At 41.4% G+C, this 16,701-nt stretch overlaps 1 protein-coding gene across 1 annotated transcript; it reads right to left on the bottom strand.

The window, feature by feature from the left end:
- Nucleotides 1-13,289: 13,289 nt before the first annotated feature.
- Nucleotides 13,290-14,146, bottom strand: LOC119065544 (ATP synthase subunit g, mitochondrial-like). Its single transcript, XM_053670735.1, has 2 exons — nt 14,117-14,146; nt 13,290-13,619 (listed from the first exon to the last, which is right to left on the bottom strand). Exons 1-2 carry the CDS (start codon nt 14,144-14,146, stop codon nt 13,290-13,292), a joined length of 360 nt encoding a protein of 119 aa, XP_053526710.1.
- Between the last annotated feature and the right edge of the window lie 2,555 nt (nt 14,147-16,701).

Genomic DNA, 16,701 nt, shown 5'->3' with positions numbered 1-16,701 from the left:
TTCTTCTGGTTGTGCAAGGAGGCAACGTGTATCTACCTACGCCTCCATCCTGGCCAGGCTGTGATTGCGTTTTGGACCCACCCAGATCATCCAGCATAATCTGCCCATCTCAAGATCCTTAGCTGAATCACAGCTGCAGAGCTCCTCTTTCCAAATAAGGTAACATTTTCGGGTTCTGGGGATATTTTGGGGCAATTATTCAGCATATTGCAGCTGCCATCGCTGGGAAGGGATGAATATTTTGTGAAGCACTGAAGAAGGGCTAGGGGAAGATCTTCTCAGGGCACCAACCCTAAAGTCAGTTCCATTTTTGGGTCGGGGGTGGCAGGGAAGAAATCATGATAACCAGGGTCAGTGCACTGGTTCAGTAAGAAGAAAAAGACAACTGCTGCAGGAATTGAAGTATAGATTTGGATTTCCCGTCAGTCAGGAGTTTGAGTGTTTGACACGTAGACTGGATTATAGAAATGTTAAGGTGCTGAACATGCAGCTGGGAATGGTATAACTAGAAGCGAAGCCCATAACTGAGCTCCAAGGCTAGAGCCAGAAGCACAAATGAATCAGAGAACACTGGTGGAGGCTGTAGATAGAAAGATTCCTAATTTTTTTTACCAGACATGAGCGAGCTGGAGGGCATTCAAAAGATAAGGACTTTAGTAGCACAGAAAATATTTAGGGGAATTTTAGAAAATTTAAAATCTATCTGCTCATTTAACGCTAGTTATTGATCATATTCTACTGATTAGGTTTGTAATAATCTTGTTTAAGTGGCTTAGCAAATGTTCAAGCCAGACCTGCCTGTCTCTTCCTGTGCTATTCTCAGGAGTGTGGGAGAGGAAGTACGCTGATGGTGTGATCATCTTCAATAGATGACTAGTGCCTAGAGGACCTTTTTGGAAGAGCACACCAAAAATAAGTGTTCCGTGTGCACACCCTTCTGCTGGCTGAGTCTGTCATTCTGATTAGTTTGGGGGATTTCAGGGATGGGGGAAGGGAGGGAAAAAGAGAGGGAGAGAAACATTAGTTGGTTGCCTCTTGTAAGTCCCAACCCGGACCTGGCTCAAAATCTTGGCATGTGCCCTGACCTGGAATGGAACTGTGACCTTTCACATTTCTGGACAGACACCCTACCCACTGAGCCACACAGGACAGGGGGTGGGGATGGGGATGGTGTATTTTTCTCCAAGGAGATAGAGCATTTTGGAGGGTTTGAGTAAAGGGGTGTGAAATATTGGGTGTGGGTGGGGACAGTTATTTCAGGTGCCTTTCCCCACCAAAAGCAACCAGTGGAAGATTGAGCTCTCATAGCAAAGGTTTTCAGAGATGACTGAACTGGACTTTCCCAGCCACATACAGGAGAGGCCGCAAGGAGGAGGAGAGGCCGCAAGGAGGAGGAGTGGCGGAAACACTGTGGGTGACCTCGAGGTATTTGCCTGTGCTTGCCACCATGGCACTAGGCATTTCCTCTGGAGAGAGGCCCTGCTTAGGGAGTGAGCACCGTGGGCTGTGCTTTTGCTGCCCTCAAGGGGCTCAACTGCTTCCTGAGTAAAATAGAAAAAGATTCGATGACTCAGTGAAGTGGAGACAGGGCTGTGCTGGAACAGTGATGGGCCCTGTGGCGGGACTTTCCAACAAAGAAGTTGAGAGTGGGGAGCTGATAGCTCTTGGAAGGTTGAGATGAGGAGAGCACACAGAACCCAGAGCTTTGGGATGGTTTATAAAGTTCATGTAATATTAGATACCAGAGAAAGGACAAGGGAAGAACCTCTGCTTTACCAATTTCTCTCTTCCCTTATCAATCCATTTTTGCATCCTTACTTGCATTGTATGTCAACACTAAATACTTCCAATGAGAAAATACATATGACTATACTTTGTTAACTTTATAGAGACAATAATAATAGTAATAAAGAATAACATTTATTGAGAATTACTATACATAATGATATGAGCACTTTATATACATTATCTCATTTAATCCTCATAACAATTTTGTGACATAAATTTTATTATTCCCATTTTACTGATGAGAAAATCAAGGCTTCAGAAAATTAGGGTTAAGGACCTTGCTCAAGGACATATAAATTAGTAAATGATAAGAGTCAGGATTTGAACTCTTTTAGCTCCAGAGTCCAAATTATTAACCATTTTGCTATACTGTTTTCAACCTTCTCACATAAGAGTAAATGTAGATAAAACAGACACCATCAGAAATAAGATTTGATTAAAAACAACAGTAACAACAACTCAGTATGCGAAGGATGAGAACAAATCAATGCAAAGTCACTATAAGGAAGCAAAATGGTACCCAGTCTACAATCAGAAATCCTGGCCCCCACCCAGGTTCCTTCCTCCCAGGCAGTCCTCTCCCATCCCAGATTTCCATGAAATGCCCAGAAGCTGGAGTGCCCGTCTCTTCTCTTCGTTTCACAGACTTGGCTCCCTTTCCCTGCTGTGGCTCCTAGGGATGCTCTCAGACTGTGGGATGTAGCGCGGACCAGTTGCATTCGGGCCTCCTGTCTTCAGCCACACTGACCTGCTTGCTGAGGCTACTTGCCCTAAAGTAGTGGGGAGGACTGAGCAGGCGGAGCCAAGACTACTAGTCTCCCAAATAGGATAATCCTGCCCTTCGGCTTTCACAGTCTTCCTATAGTTAAATTTTTATTAGGTCCATTTCCCGAGTTTCTTAAAGAACTTTGTCAAGGAACTTGTGTGGCCTTCCCAAGTTAGGGAACATTTGAGTTTTACTGAATGTCTGACTGAAGAGATTATCTGTTCATTAATCTTCAGCTGCTGTCCTGGAACTGAGTTGAAACATCTGATGCCTTTCCAATCCTGGGTAGAATGCCTCTATCTGGATCATTCCCGAGAGGTAAGACCTTCCTAGGCTTCTAATACGTCCTGCTGCTAACTCCCCAAGGTAGGGAGTTATGATGTCATACATACAGAAACCTTGCACTTGTGTCTGACATGCTCCTGGATACCAAAGGGAGCCAAGAGATGGGCTTAAAGAACAGTCTCTAAGGAAGAGGAGTCCAAAGAAATCACTCCACATGCACTCCAGCATTTTGAATCCATCCAAATTGCCAGAACCAATTAAGGACCTCAGCCCAGCCAGTGCTACCTTCATATCCTGTACAGAATAGGGTGTGCATCATACAATCCTCTCATTCCTGAGATGGTTACAGGATAGTTTTCCTTCCCATCCTCCTCCTCCACTGCTGTATCTACTTATGATATTTGCGAATTACCTCCATAAGTTTCTGAAGACTTTTGGCCTAGTTTTAGCATAACCTAACAATCTGGGAATTTAATTTTGAATTCGATCCTGATTTACTTTCTGTTGTCAATTTAGTATTCTTAGCCAAGCTAGTTCTTTGGATTGGCGAAATTAATCATTCATTGCCAACACTCTAGGTCATGCTGTTTAGAAGCAATGGATTGAAGAAATGGCCCCCCCAAAAAAAATCAGTCAAACAAAAGAAGACAAAAAAAAATCCATACTGAGTTATCAAGCTGGATCATTTGCATTAATAAAACTGATAAACTTTTACGTATTTTGTGCTCAGAGACTCCATAAACTGTATTTCCAAGAGCAGCAAATTTGTGCTGAAAAGTTGGTTAAGTTACCACAGTTATCTTCAGGGCAATCTATTACTTTTGAGATTTTATTTATTCTTTTTAGAGAGGGGGGAAGGAAGAGAGAAAGAGAGGGAGAGAAACATTGATGTGTGAGACTCATCAATAGGTTGCCTCTTGTGTGCCCCCAACCAGGGACCTGGCCTGCAACTCAGGCATGTGCCCTGCACAGCAGTCGAACCAAGAGACCTTTTGCTTTGCAGGATGACTCCCAAGCCACTGATCCAATCTATTAGTTTAAAATAAACGTTTAGATGTGTGCCATGTGGGCTGTTTGTTGAAAGGTCACTTTTTAGTCATTCAGACCTGGTCTTGCCCATGGATTCATTAAATGTTTTAGTAACCACCTGCTTAGCCGTATGAAGGCAAACCGAAGAGGTAGTACAATGTGAGGGAAAGGGCCTGGGCTTTGAAGGGGCACAAAGCTCTGTTTACATTCCAGTGCTTCACCCCTTAGGCACGTGACCTGGACCTTGTACCTTCCGATGTCAGTTTTCTTACCTGTAAAAAGAATGGTGGGAAGGGGAAGACTATTTTTTAGATTAACGTGAGGACTAAAAATTACATGATATTGTATAGTCAGATGTGTAAATATACTTTATGGAAAGAATATGGTTGGTATTAATTAAGTGCAAACTTCCTTTCCCTAATATTAACTTATAAATATATATATATATTTAAAAACTAAGAAGTTAATGTATTTCTCTTTGAAAATAAATCTATAAATAGAAGCCCTGGTATATAACAGAAACTCAATATATTCTTGTCAAGTACTGTATTTTTAGGACTAAAAGACACACTGGACCATAAGACACACCTAGGTTTTAGAGGAGAAAAAGATTTTGAAGCAAAAAATGTGGTAAAATATTTAATAAACTGTGACCCCACTCCACTGCCCCCTCCCTACAGTGACCAGGAAAGCTACATTTGGATTATAATGCACCCCCATTTCCCCCCAATTGGGGGGGTGCATCTTATAGTTTGAAAAATATGGTACATGGAGAAATTTGGGATATTTCTAAACAGGGGCACAACACAGACAAAAAAGAAGTAAGCACTTTATGTTTTTTAAAGTTAATCTTCATTGTAGTAATCACTTTCATGCTTTGCAAGTCAAATTGATAGGCGAGCTTGCTCCCAAGTATTTTCTAATTCACTTGGCTTGAAAATAGCATTATTAAGATCATGACACAGAGACGATCATTCATTCATTCATCACCATGATTTGAGAAACCTACTGTGTACGAGTTGTGGGGTTACAAACTGAGTCACATGTCTTTCTCCTGAAAGGATTTGTAATTTGTAGAAGAAACTAATCATAAAAACAAAATAGTTACTATACTATATAGTAACTATACTAATAGTTACTATACTAATGTTTGTCCATGGATGGACAAGATTAAGGTCATTTCCCCCAGAAATTTATAGTAAATATAAATATTATTCATAAGTGAGTCTTCTAACATTTTTCCACTCATGTGCAGGTGGCAAACACAAGGCCCGTGGGCCGACTCACGCCCTCCACCTTGTTTTATGTGGCCCAGCGCCTTGTTTCTACCCGGCAGCAACGCCGAGCTCCTTGCCCCTAGTTAGGGAGTAGGTACATTTATACAGTCCTAAAACTACATTTGGCCCTTTGAAGGCAATTGCGAGGCCTATGTGGCCCCCGGTGAAAATGAGTTTGACACCCTGCACTAATGTATTAATAATAATTATACTGGGAAACTCAAAGACCTTAAGTTTAGAATTTACACTTTTCCTTTTCTTAGAATGCTCTTTCCCCCATGAAAAGTACTCATTCTTGTTAAAAATTTATTTATTTATTTATTTATTTTTAGAGAGGGGAAGGGAGGGAGAGAGGGAGAGAAACAACAGTGCGTGGTTGCTTCTTGAGCGCCCCCTACAGGGGATCTGGCCCGCAACCCCGGCATATGTCCTGATTGGTATTTGAACTGGTTACCTTTTAGTTCACAGGCCAGCACTCAGTCCACTGAGTCACACCAGGCAGGGCAGACTCCGCAGTGTTAAGGGCTCGCTCAGTCCCAGGAGACTCCTCACTTTGGATATCAGACACAAGTATTAGACCACCTGTGCTTCTTACCAACCAGCTGTAAATCAGGGATTCCCATTACCTTCAGGTTCAATAACTTGCTAGGACAGCTCACAGAACACAGGAAGTCACTTATGTTTACTGGTTTATTGTAAAGGATACAAATGAACAGCCAGGTGAAGAGGTACATAGTACTGAATCTGAAAGGGTCCTGAGTGCAGGAGTCTCTGTCTTCATGGAGTGAGACTATGCAACCCGCCCAGACTTTCAACATGTTCACCATTCTGCAAGCTATCCAAACCCACAATTTGGGGGTGTTCATGGAGGGCTCATTACACAGGTGCAATTAATTAAATCACTCGCCACTGGTGATGGAACTCAATCTTCAGCCTCTCTCCCCTGTCTGGAGGTGGCCGGGGGTGGGGGGCAGGCGGAAGTGGGGAGGGTAAACCTGAAAATTTTAGGCTTCTAATCAAGGCCTGGTCTTTCTGGTCACCACCCCCATCCTGAGGTTACCTACAGGGCCACCAGTCATCTTATTAGTATACAAAAGACACTCATCACTCCAAGGGCTCTAGGAGCTGTGTGCCAGGAACCCAGAACAAAAACCAAACACTAATTAAAAAAAAAAAGATTTTATTTATTAATTTTTAGAGAGAGGGGAAAGGAGGGAGGGAGAGAGAGAGGGAGAGAAATATCAATGTGTGGTTGCCTCTCACGCACCCGCAGCCAGGAACCTGGTCCACAACCTAGGCATGTGCCCTGACTGGGAATCAAACCAGTGACCTTTTGGTTCACAAGCCAGTGCTCAATCCACTGAGCCACACCAGCCAGGGCCAAACACTTACTTGTTATGACACCACAAGGGTTATCTTTGCAGAAAAATAATGTTGCTTTCTGTTCTCTGCTGATGTTAAATATAAAAAATTTATTCTGAAATCCTAGGCAGGAAGTTCATATAAATAACTGAAATCATTATGTGGGTTTAAATGCCTGTTGACACAACCTATGATGCACATACCTGCGAGGTGTGTTTGATGCCTGTGCTGGGAAAAATGCCATCTGGGAGGCTCTGCAGCTCTTAGCATTTTGTACTTCCTCCTTTCCTTTTTATATTACATGGACTTGTCTCATGATGGCACCATTGTGACATGTGTACAAGCTGGTCACACCCTGTTCAAGTGATATTTATTTAGAAAGCCTTCTCTCCTTAGGGACTGTGCCAAAGTGCACATTTCCCCCAGTTTTAGAATACCAGGCAAACAGTGAAGCTTCTCCCTAGCTTCTGCTATTGTCATCATGACTTGTATCCACCCAACTCGGTTATGACTAGCAACTCACACACATCCACGCGAGACTTGTGAGTGGCTTTGTGTTGTTTCAACTCATGTTTTACAATCATCTCAGTCCATTTTGGGGTTCCTATTTTTACAGCGATTTATACCACACGACGGCCAAATTTGTTGTGTTATATTGTCCTTATATTTTACTTAGTTCTTCCTAAGGGAGTTTCTTTTCTCAATGCATATGATTTAAATTTGCATATGATTTTAATGCGTATGATTTAAATTTGCATGCCTGGGACACTGTTGGAAAAAGAGGTTAGTGTTACATTTGAATGGCTGGTTAGATGATATGATTCCAGCTGACATTTATTAAAAATAAACAAAAGGGTGAATTCTTGTGGGTTTGTATGAAGTTAATTTTCCCATGGCATTATACTGATATAACATATGAATAGACTAAACAAAAGCATTCTTGTACTTACCAATTAGCAGCAAATGCATACTATTCACCAGATACTTCTTGAGGATTTGGTCTGGTCCTGATGCGTGCTGGGGAGTGCTCATAGGACAGAGCAAGATGCTGTGCGCCTAGAATTAAGAAGAGAGTGAGAGTCCCTGTCACTCTTCTGCTTAAATCTTTGGAGGGCTTCAGGTCCAAACTAGTTCCGAATATTCTTCTGCCACTGAGAAACCTGGCTTAAGGAGCCTGGAAAGAGGAAAGGAGGCTCTCAGAGTTCATACCTCTGTCCCTGGCTGGTGTGGCTCAGTGGACTGAGTGCTGGACCATGAACTGAAAGGTCACCGGTTGGATTCCCAGTCAGGGGACATGTCTGGGTTGCAGGGCAGGTCCGCAGTTGGGGGCGTATGAGCATCAGTGTTTCTCTCCCTCTCCTTTTCCCTCCCTCCTCCTCTCTCTAAAAATAAATCAACAAAAATCTTAAAAAAAGAAATTACACCTCTGGCTCTCTGTTTCAGCCTCTTCGCTCTGCCCTATGGTTTATGTTTCATATTCATTATTCCTGATTTTTCCTCTTAACTTTGAATAAATCTTGGATTTGCCCCTGGGCTTTCATGTTCGGATAATCTTAGTTCCATTCCCTGTACCTCATGGGGGAGTCTCACCCTATTCATAACCAGACCCAGCTTCTGGAACTATATCCCAGAATGGCCTACTGTATTTCACTGGGAGAGTTCAGGCATGTGCCATAGCTTTGAAGTTAAAAGGCCTTGGCTTAGCACACAAGCCTCTTTTAGATCTGACACCTGTCATTTTTTCCAGCTTTATCCACCATCCTTCAACTTGTATATTATGCTTCAGTCATATCAAATTTCTTGAGCAGTTCCTAGAGCTTGTAACTTTTTCCTATCTTGGTGTCTTTGCACATGGCATGTTTGTTTCTTTTTCACAAAGCCTTTGTTTCACCTAAATTCCCTACCTATCTCCTTTTAATCTCAAAGCTATTCCAGGGATCCTTTCGCTCATGGAATTCCAGTGTGATTTTGACACTTCTGTGCCATAGCATTTACTGCACTATAGCAATTGTTTACTTGTCTGCCTCCCACATGCTGCCAGATTTTGAAAGAGGCTACCTTGTCTTGCTAGACTTTTTTCCCATCTCTAGCTCATAATAGGCACTCATTAGGCAACTACTGAATAAATCAGTGAATGAATGAATGAATGAGTGAATAAGTCAATTTATTGCCTCATATCTATTCATATCCCTTTGGGAGGTAGGTGCAGTATGAATAGTAAATAAGCAATAATACTACAGTCTAACATGAGAGGTAAAAGGAAAAGAGGTCATCAATAGAAAAATACTGCATATTCCCTTTCTGTTCCCTTATTAGACTCTTATAAACAAGAGTCTAATAAGTGCCATTTGCTGAATTAAGATATACCCAAATGTTACCAAACCCAATGGTCAGTTAAGTAAAAAATAAAATTCATCATCGAGTTAATAATGATTGACTGTACATTATGTGCAAGCAGATCACAGCTTAAACTATAAGGGTGTCACGATTTAGTGATGGAGCATATACAAAAATAATCCTCAGGTAGAGCAGACTGTGATAATCATATTAGAAATTCAAGCAATATTCTATGAGATTATGATGGAAAAAAGATGAATTCTGGTTAGAATTAATCAAGTCAACAATTTTGGGATGTGTACAAGCTATGAAACTCAAGGGCAACCAGTTAATTAATCTTGAACAGAATGAATAGTGGGTTGAGTAATATCTATAACTTGTCAGCTGGGTATTTTGCTCTGGGGTGGCCTTACATGCTGAGCGATAAGGAAGTGGGAAAGTAGAAGAAGGAAGTGTGACAGGGCTTAAAGGGAAGTAATTGATTCTTGAGAAAGAAAGAAGTGGGAACTAGAGGGAGGAGAAAGAGGGGCAAAGATTGTTTTGATTGTAGGTGTAGCATTTTCTTGAGTCTTCAGTTTCAAGAATAGGGAAAGAAAGGAAAAAAGAGAGCCAACCATGGAACCAAAGGAATAGTTGGCATCAAAATAAGGAGAAAACAGAAAAGAAGCTGAAACACGTTTACACAGGAATTATGCTGTATTGCCACTGGTTATAAAATGCTGATACCAGAAACATTTTAAGGATGATACTGATAGAAGGGTGGAGCAGGCATGGTTGCAGATAGAAGGAGTCTGAGGAAATATTTTTGTTATCATGGTTGTTGCTAGAACTGCTCACAAATATTCCTATTCTCAGTTAATGCAAACAGGAGTATTGCACTTGCCACCTCTTTTGAAGATTGATGTGGCTCTGTGGTTTTCTCTATTGTATTGGCCAATAAAATGTACATTGAAATGAGAAAAAGATAGAGTAAATCAGAACTAATTTTCAGCCATTGAGATTTTGAGTGTAAGTATGAGTATACACTAATCTATCTACCAATACAAGTAGAGATGAAAAGACTGCTAACATTCATGCATATATATATATATGATAGATAGGTAGATAGATTTGTGAGACAAGTCAAAGGAACACTCTAAGAGATGGATATAATACAATGAAAGCTAACTTGGAATCTGGGAATTATTCCTTATTATTCCTTTTTTCTTCTAAAAATTTATCTGTGTAGCTTTCTCTTTGCAATATTCTTCTTCATACACAGTATCTATTTTTATGGTTTCAACTATTGCCTTAGTGTGCATTATTAAAAACCCTACATATCTGCTCTTGACAATCATATTTTCATTTCTAACTGCCTACAGAGATATGATCATCTTAGAGGACTTCCAGTAAAACTATTCAGACATGTTCAGGTCTAAAAATGAGTCTATGAAATTCCCCAGCAGACCAACTATCCCCCAAAGAAATACCTTCCACCTTTGGGGGAGAACTTAGATGGCTTCCTCTTTTTTTCCCTCTTTATTCAACCTCTTCTTAGATTTTCTACTTCCTCTTCATTCACACTTCACCTACCCTTGCCCGGATTACCTAACTCACTCCTGGACCACAGTCCCAATCTCATCTCCTTTCCAGCATATTCTCCCTCCTGTCCATCCTGCCCACAGTTCCCAGACCACTCTTCCCTCTGCAAGGATCCTCTACTGCCCAGCATCCTTGCAGCCAGCATCCTTGTAACCTGCCCATCCAATTCTCCCCCACCGCTTCCCAGCCGCTGCGTGCAGGTAAGTGTGTTTGCTGTGCTATAAACCACTCTGTTCATCACTGTCTCTTCACTGGCTGATGATTTTTACCTCCAACTCAGCAAGCGTTTGCAATTTTTTCAATCAAAAATCCAATCCATCTTTAAGGCTCATTTTTAATTCATTTTTTCCCTGGAAAATGTACCCAACAAACACCACCCAAATAGATCTCCCCCTGTCTCCCTCAATGCAGTCCTTAGTCACAGAATTCTAAGTTCTCTTAGAAATAATATATAGATTTCTATATGATTTCTAACAATCCTCCAATTTTATAGTTGAGGGTCAGAGACCTGGTGGGTCCTTCAACCAGTTAGTGACTGCTAGAACTAGATCTCGATTTTAGTTTTCTTCTCACTATACCTTACTTTTTGCATTTTGTTTAATGTTTGTAAATTGTGCACTCCTGATTAGGTTACAAATAGCTTTGGAACAATGAGTTCTATCCATATTAGGTGACAAGCCTTTATTTTTAGGCTTCTCAGGTGAGGTTCCAATGAAAGAAAAATGCAGAGCCAAGCCATTAAGCCAGTACATTTTGAAACAACTGGGAATCAGCCAGGGACACAAATGGAACATTAGAGAAAAAGTAAGATAGTATACCATAAGGTCAGGAGCTTAGAAGACTAAAATCAGGAAAATTTAGAGAGATTCTAAAGTACCAATGCTTTGCCTGTATTACAGATGATCAGAGAGAGTTGGATCAAGTGACAGGTGCCGTGCTCAACCACTAGAATAGAGGGAATAAGGAGAAAGAGCAAAAAAACCAGAAATCTCCATAAATCTCTTCTCTCTGCCCAGAGAAGGTGACCCTAAATGAGGACACCAGGCATGAGAAAGCTTGATTTTTACTTATGGAAGGTTTGCCTAGCTAGGGAGAGGCTGAGCAGGGAGGGCAGAACTGCTCAGCCCCCAAAAGCAGTAGAAGTTATTAGCTGGCTGCTGGTGCCACCCCAGTCTTGGTTCTATCCTGAGAGCTCCAACTGCAGGCTCCCGAGGGCTTCTGTGCCAGATCCCATCCTTCCTGAATACTGAAGCCTGTGCCTCTTTATCCCATCCTGGCTGCAGGACAAGCAAACCGGTGTACCAGACTTTGCCAACCTGTGCTGACTCTTTTTGTCTTATTAACATAAACAACTTAGCATGGAGTATACAAGATCTTGAACACTTATCCCACTTTTCCATTCCAATTTTATTTCCCACTGTATCCCTCGCAGACACACAGGCAGCCACCATTTCTCACATCAGTATACACTTTCATGCCTCCATGTCTTGCCTATGCTGTTTCCTCTGCCTAGGGTGCTCTTCCTGTTCTCCTGCTGCACCATATCTGACCTACAGAATCTTATTTACATTTGGAGGCCTAACTGACATGTTCTTGCTTCGGTTAAGTATTCTAACATCCACTTATCAGAACAGAGCAAATCGTTCCTTTCTCTGAAGTCTCATAACCAGTTCTTTGTGTCTTTTCGTAGCTCTTTAGCAATTCTATTTTACAGTATGGTATAGTTTTATATCTTCACCATGTTATATTTAAGCTCTTTGAGAACACAAACTATGGTTTGTTTGTTTTTTAGACCAGGAACTATGTTTTAATTACCACTGTACCTTCATAGTACCCAGGCCATTGTGTTGGGCATAATAAAAATTGAATAAATATGTTGAGCTAAGTCTCAAATTGGTGTCATTTGTTTTAACCTCTATTTTTTAAAAATAGATTTTACTTTTTTGAGCAGTTTTAGATTTACAGAAAAATTGAGTGGAAAGTACAGAGAGTTCCTCTCACCTACCACATGGCCTCTCCTGCTACTCACATTCTGCACCAGAGTGGTACATTTATAAGAGTTCGTAAGCTTATGTTGATATATCATTATCACCCAAGTCCATAGTTTATATTAGGATTCATTCTTGGTGTTATACATTCTGTGAGTTTTGACAAATACATGTGACATGTGTTCACAATTATAGTTTCACCACCTAAAATCCTCTGTGATCTGCCTATTCATTCTTTTCTCCCCACTCACCCCTGGCAACCAGTGATCTTTTTAAAGTCTCTATAATTTTGTCTTTTGCAGAATGTCATATTTGAGATCACACAGTATATAGCCTTTTCACCTATGCATTTAAGTTTCTTCCATGTCATTTCATGGCTTGAGGGTGCATTTCTTTTTAGCACCAAATAATATGCCATTGTCTGAGTGTGCCACAGTTTATCTTTTTACTTACTGAGACAGGTCTTCATTGCTTCCAAGTTTTGCCATTATGAATAAAGCTGTTTTAAACATCATTGTGCAGGTTTTTATGTAGAATGAATTTTCAATTCATTTGGGTAAACACCAATGATTGTGATTGCTGGTTCCTATGGTAAGAGCTTGTTTATTTTTGTAAGAAATCACCAAATTGCCTTCCCAAGTGACTGTAGCACTTTGCATTCCCACCAGCAATGGACGAGCCTTCTTGTTACTTCACATTCTTGCCAGAATTTCGTGTTGTCAGTGTTTTGGATCTTTGCCATTCTAGTAGGTAATGGTATTTCACTGTTTTTTTAAAATATATCTTTTTTTTAAATTCAAATACCTTTCTGATCACTCATTGTCCAAGAACATTCGAGTAATAAACCAAAAAGAAATAGATATTAAAGATCGATCTTCAAACATTATAGCCAATGATGCTACATTTGCCTATGATCTTGCCCACGTAAAACCACACCCACACCTCAGTGGCCACCAAACCATTCAGCAGAGCTTCATTAAAGGTGAGCTGTTTGAAGCTACTAGTTTGAGCACTATCAACTATTTTTTTCAAGCTCTGAGTAGCTGTTGGGATCACAGCAGAAGTTGGAGGAATCAGCTCAACCTTAGCATAGTGCCAAAACGTGGCCAGTGCAGGTTTTGAGTAAGTCACAGCAGCATTTACCAGCACTGCAGCCTTCTCTGTGAGGTTATGGACCAACTGGGCCAGGGTTGCAGGATGGAAATTCTCTCACTTTTTAAAAAAAGATTTATTTTATTTTATTTATTTATTTTTAGAGAGAGGGGAAGGGAGGAAGAAACAGAGGGAGAGAAACAGCAATGTGTGAGAGAAACATCGATCAGTTGCCCTTCATACTCACCCAACCTGGGACCTGGCCCACAACCCAAGTATGTGCCCTGACTGGTTCAGAGGCCAGTGCTCAGTCCACTGAGCCACAGCAGCCAGGGCTCACTGTAGTTTTAATTTACAATTTCCTTGTGACATATAAGGTGGATTGTCTTTTCATATGCTTACTTGCCACTTGGATATCTTCTTTGGTGAGGTTTTATTTTCTATTTTCTACATAATAAAAGTAATACACTCCAACTGTTCAAACAATGCACAAATTTACAAAGTATAAGAAGTCAATGTTCTCCGTGCCTCAATATCATATCCCAAAAGTAATCACTGTTAACGTTTTCTGTCTTTCTTCAAGACATTTTTCTATGCATTTACGTTCCTACGTATAATGGATCCGGCCAAAGTAACGCCATTGAGTGTAGTTGGTGGGGTATGTGAATGTCTCACATGAGATGGACAGCAATTTGAACATTTCACCTAAAATGCTATATGGTGTGCTTGAGTATGATATTGTTATGTTACAGAATTACATGCTTGTGATTTTGTAATAAATCATTTGGTATAGACTATCAACTCACAAAAAAGGGGCATTGTTTGTGCTGAATCCCCTGCATGAATCTATGTTTGTATGTAAATATAAATATACATATAAATATATACACATATATATATTTATACAACCATACCATTTTTCTCCCACACAGTCCCTAATAACTGTAATGGAGACTGGAGAAAGAATTTACTTTTTTCCAGACTTTACAGAAGAGGCAGGCAAAAGATAAGCAAGTTGGGAGTAGCTGGTGGGTGAGCAAGGTACCAGGCTCTGCTACCAAATGCTCACCATACTACAGGCTAAAGACTAAAAATAAAATGAGAAATGCGGTAGTTTTAATTTTAACATGTTATCAGTTGAACAAAGACATGTAAATAAACAATTTTATTGCAATAAACATTTTTTTACTTTGAGAGTACATTTATGAAAGCTGGTGGCAGTGAAACGAGGTAGGACTTGGGATACAAAAAGCAACAGGAGAGCCTAGGCAGAGCTGCTTTGGCTCACTGAGAAGTCAGAGAAAAGGGGGCCTTGGGGAGAAGTTCAGGGGATCAGCCCCAGACGAGCCACTGCTGCCCGCTGCTCCCCAGGTTACAATCTCGCATGGACCCTGAAGTGTTCAGGAGATGCACTCCCAAGAGGGAAGAAAGGCATGGGCGTGGTCCCAGGAGGGAGAGTGCACTGCAATGGACATTTTTATTGCATAAATTGGTACAATAAAAAAAGTAAAATTGGTACAAAACTATGTAGAGCAGATATTAGAGGCCCAAAGGAGAGCATGGTTGGTTCTAGCTAAAGTGAGGAGAGATGGGGGGAGGCTAGCTCTAGGTGAGACTTCATTCAGGAAACAACATTTAAGCAGTCCTCATGAAGGAGTATAGGTGATCACTAGTTCTCAGAAGGGGAAGTGCCATCCAGGCAAAGGGACCAGAGCATTGAGGCACAACCCACTGGGTGTGTTCCAGGAACTGCAAGTAGTTCATTATGACAGAAGAGGAAGTTTGGTGGTAGGTGGTGGAGGCCTGGCAACAGTGAGACTGGGGATTTATGCCGGGGCCAAGTCCCAGAGGGCCTCCTGTGTCCACAACAAGGAATGTGGAAACGCTTGTGACCCAAACAGTTCACTGAGATTGTGTCAGCACAAAGTGGGAGATATGTGAAAACAGTTTTAAACACATGCCCCCGCCACGTTGGATTTTCCTCTTTCGCCTGGATGCAGCCACACCCTAACTCCTGAGTGACCTGCACACACGCCAGCCCTCTGAGTACTTGCTGGATTCAAAATACGCCAGTAGCTTCTAAGGGAAGTTACTGCACTGCTCTGGGCCTCAGTTTCTTCACCTATCAAATAGTATTTCCTGTGTGGTGCAAAACTTTACTTTTTATTTCCAAACGTTTTCACATGCATAATTCATGAGTATTGGTCTGGTTTAATTAAATGAAAAGCAACAACAAACACACAGAGATTTTTTAATCAGACAGCTCTGTGTTTGAATCCTGGCTCCCAGTGTATTAGCAGAATAACTATGTGACAACTCTCTGAACCTTGGTTTTCTCGTGTATAAAATAGGGGAAAATGCACCTACCAGTGCTTGGTGCATAGTTAGTGCCCAATAAGTACCAGTATTTTTCCATTCTTTAAAAAGATTTATATCGCCCTGGCTGATGTAGCTCAGTGGATTGAGCACGGGCCTGCGAACCAGACAATCGCGGTTCAATTCCCGGTCAGGGCACATTCCTGGGTTGCAGGCCAGTTCCCTGCAGGCCAATTCCCAGCAGGGGACGCACGAAAGGCAACCATACATTGATGTTTCTCTCCCTCTCTCCTACCCTTTCCCTCTAAAGATAAATAAATAAAATCTTAAAAAAAAGATTTATATCTACCCTGTAAGATAAGTGAACCAGGTCTAATGTTACCCTAAAGTTGAGGATAGAGAGGCTTACAAGTATTGGTGGCTTGCCAAAAGAGCAGCCAGCCAGGTAAATGAAGGAACTGGGCTCAGAGCCAAGTCGTGACTCTAAAGTTAGCACTCTTTCCATTAAGCTGTGCAGCGTCTCTTCTCCAAGTGAAAGGGTGGGTTTGGGATCTCTGTGATGCCTGCCAAGTGGATGGCTTCATGAATGCCTTCGATAGCCCCATGGCCTCCTCAAATCTGCGCTCAAGGAGCACACAGGCTCAAGTGACTTCACGTTTAATAATAGTTTCTGAGTGTGTGACAGGGATGCTCTAGCTCTCAGTCTGGCTTTAGCTTGGCTGTAACCTGCAGGGGACAAGGAGCACATGCTGACTCTGTGGTCAAGGTCCAGATATCCTGGTGATCTAAAGGCTGCAGTACAAGGTGCAAAGGGAAGGGTGGGACTTCCCCTGTTATGGGCAACATGATGCAGCTTTCTGCAACGCTTGCAGCAACTCAG

Source organism: Artibeus jamaicensis, unplaced genomic scaffold (assembly GCF_021234435.1).
Source record: "Artibeus jamaicensis isolate MK-2021 breed Jamaican fruit bat unplaced genomic scaffold, CSHL_Jam_final contig_64, whole genome shotgun sequence".
NCBI lineage: Eukaryota > Metazoa > Chordata > Mammalia > Chiroptera > Phyllostomidae > Artibeus > Artibeus jamaicensis.
The sequence above is the reverse complement of the archived record's forward strand: the minus strand, read 5'-3'. Positions and strand labels throughout refer to the sequence as shown.

Bases quoted from the DNA above. Each gene is read 5' to 3' on its own strand.
- LOC119065544 (XM_053670735.1), bottom strand. From the start codon at position 14,146: ATGGCGTTACTTTGGCCGGATCCATTATAC. The intron at 13,620-14,116 runs GTAGGAACGTAA...AAAAAGTGAGAG, and splicing joins TTTGGCCGGATCCATTATAC to AATTTCCATCCTGCAACCCT.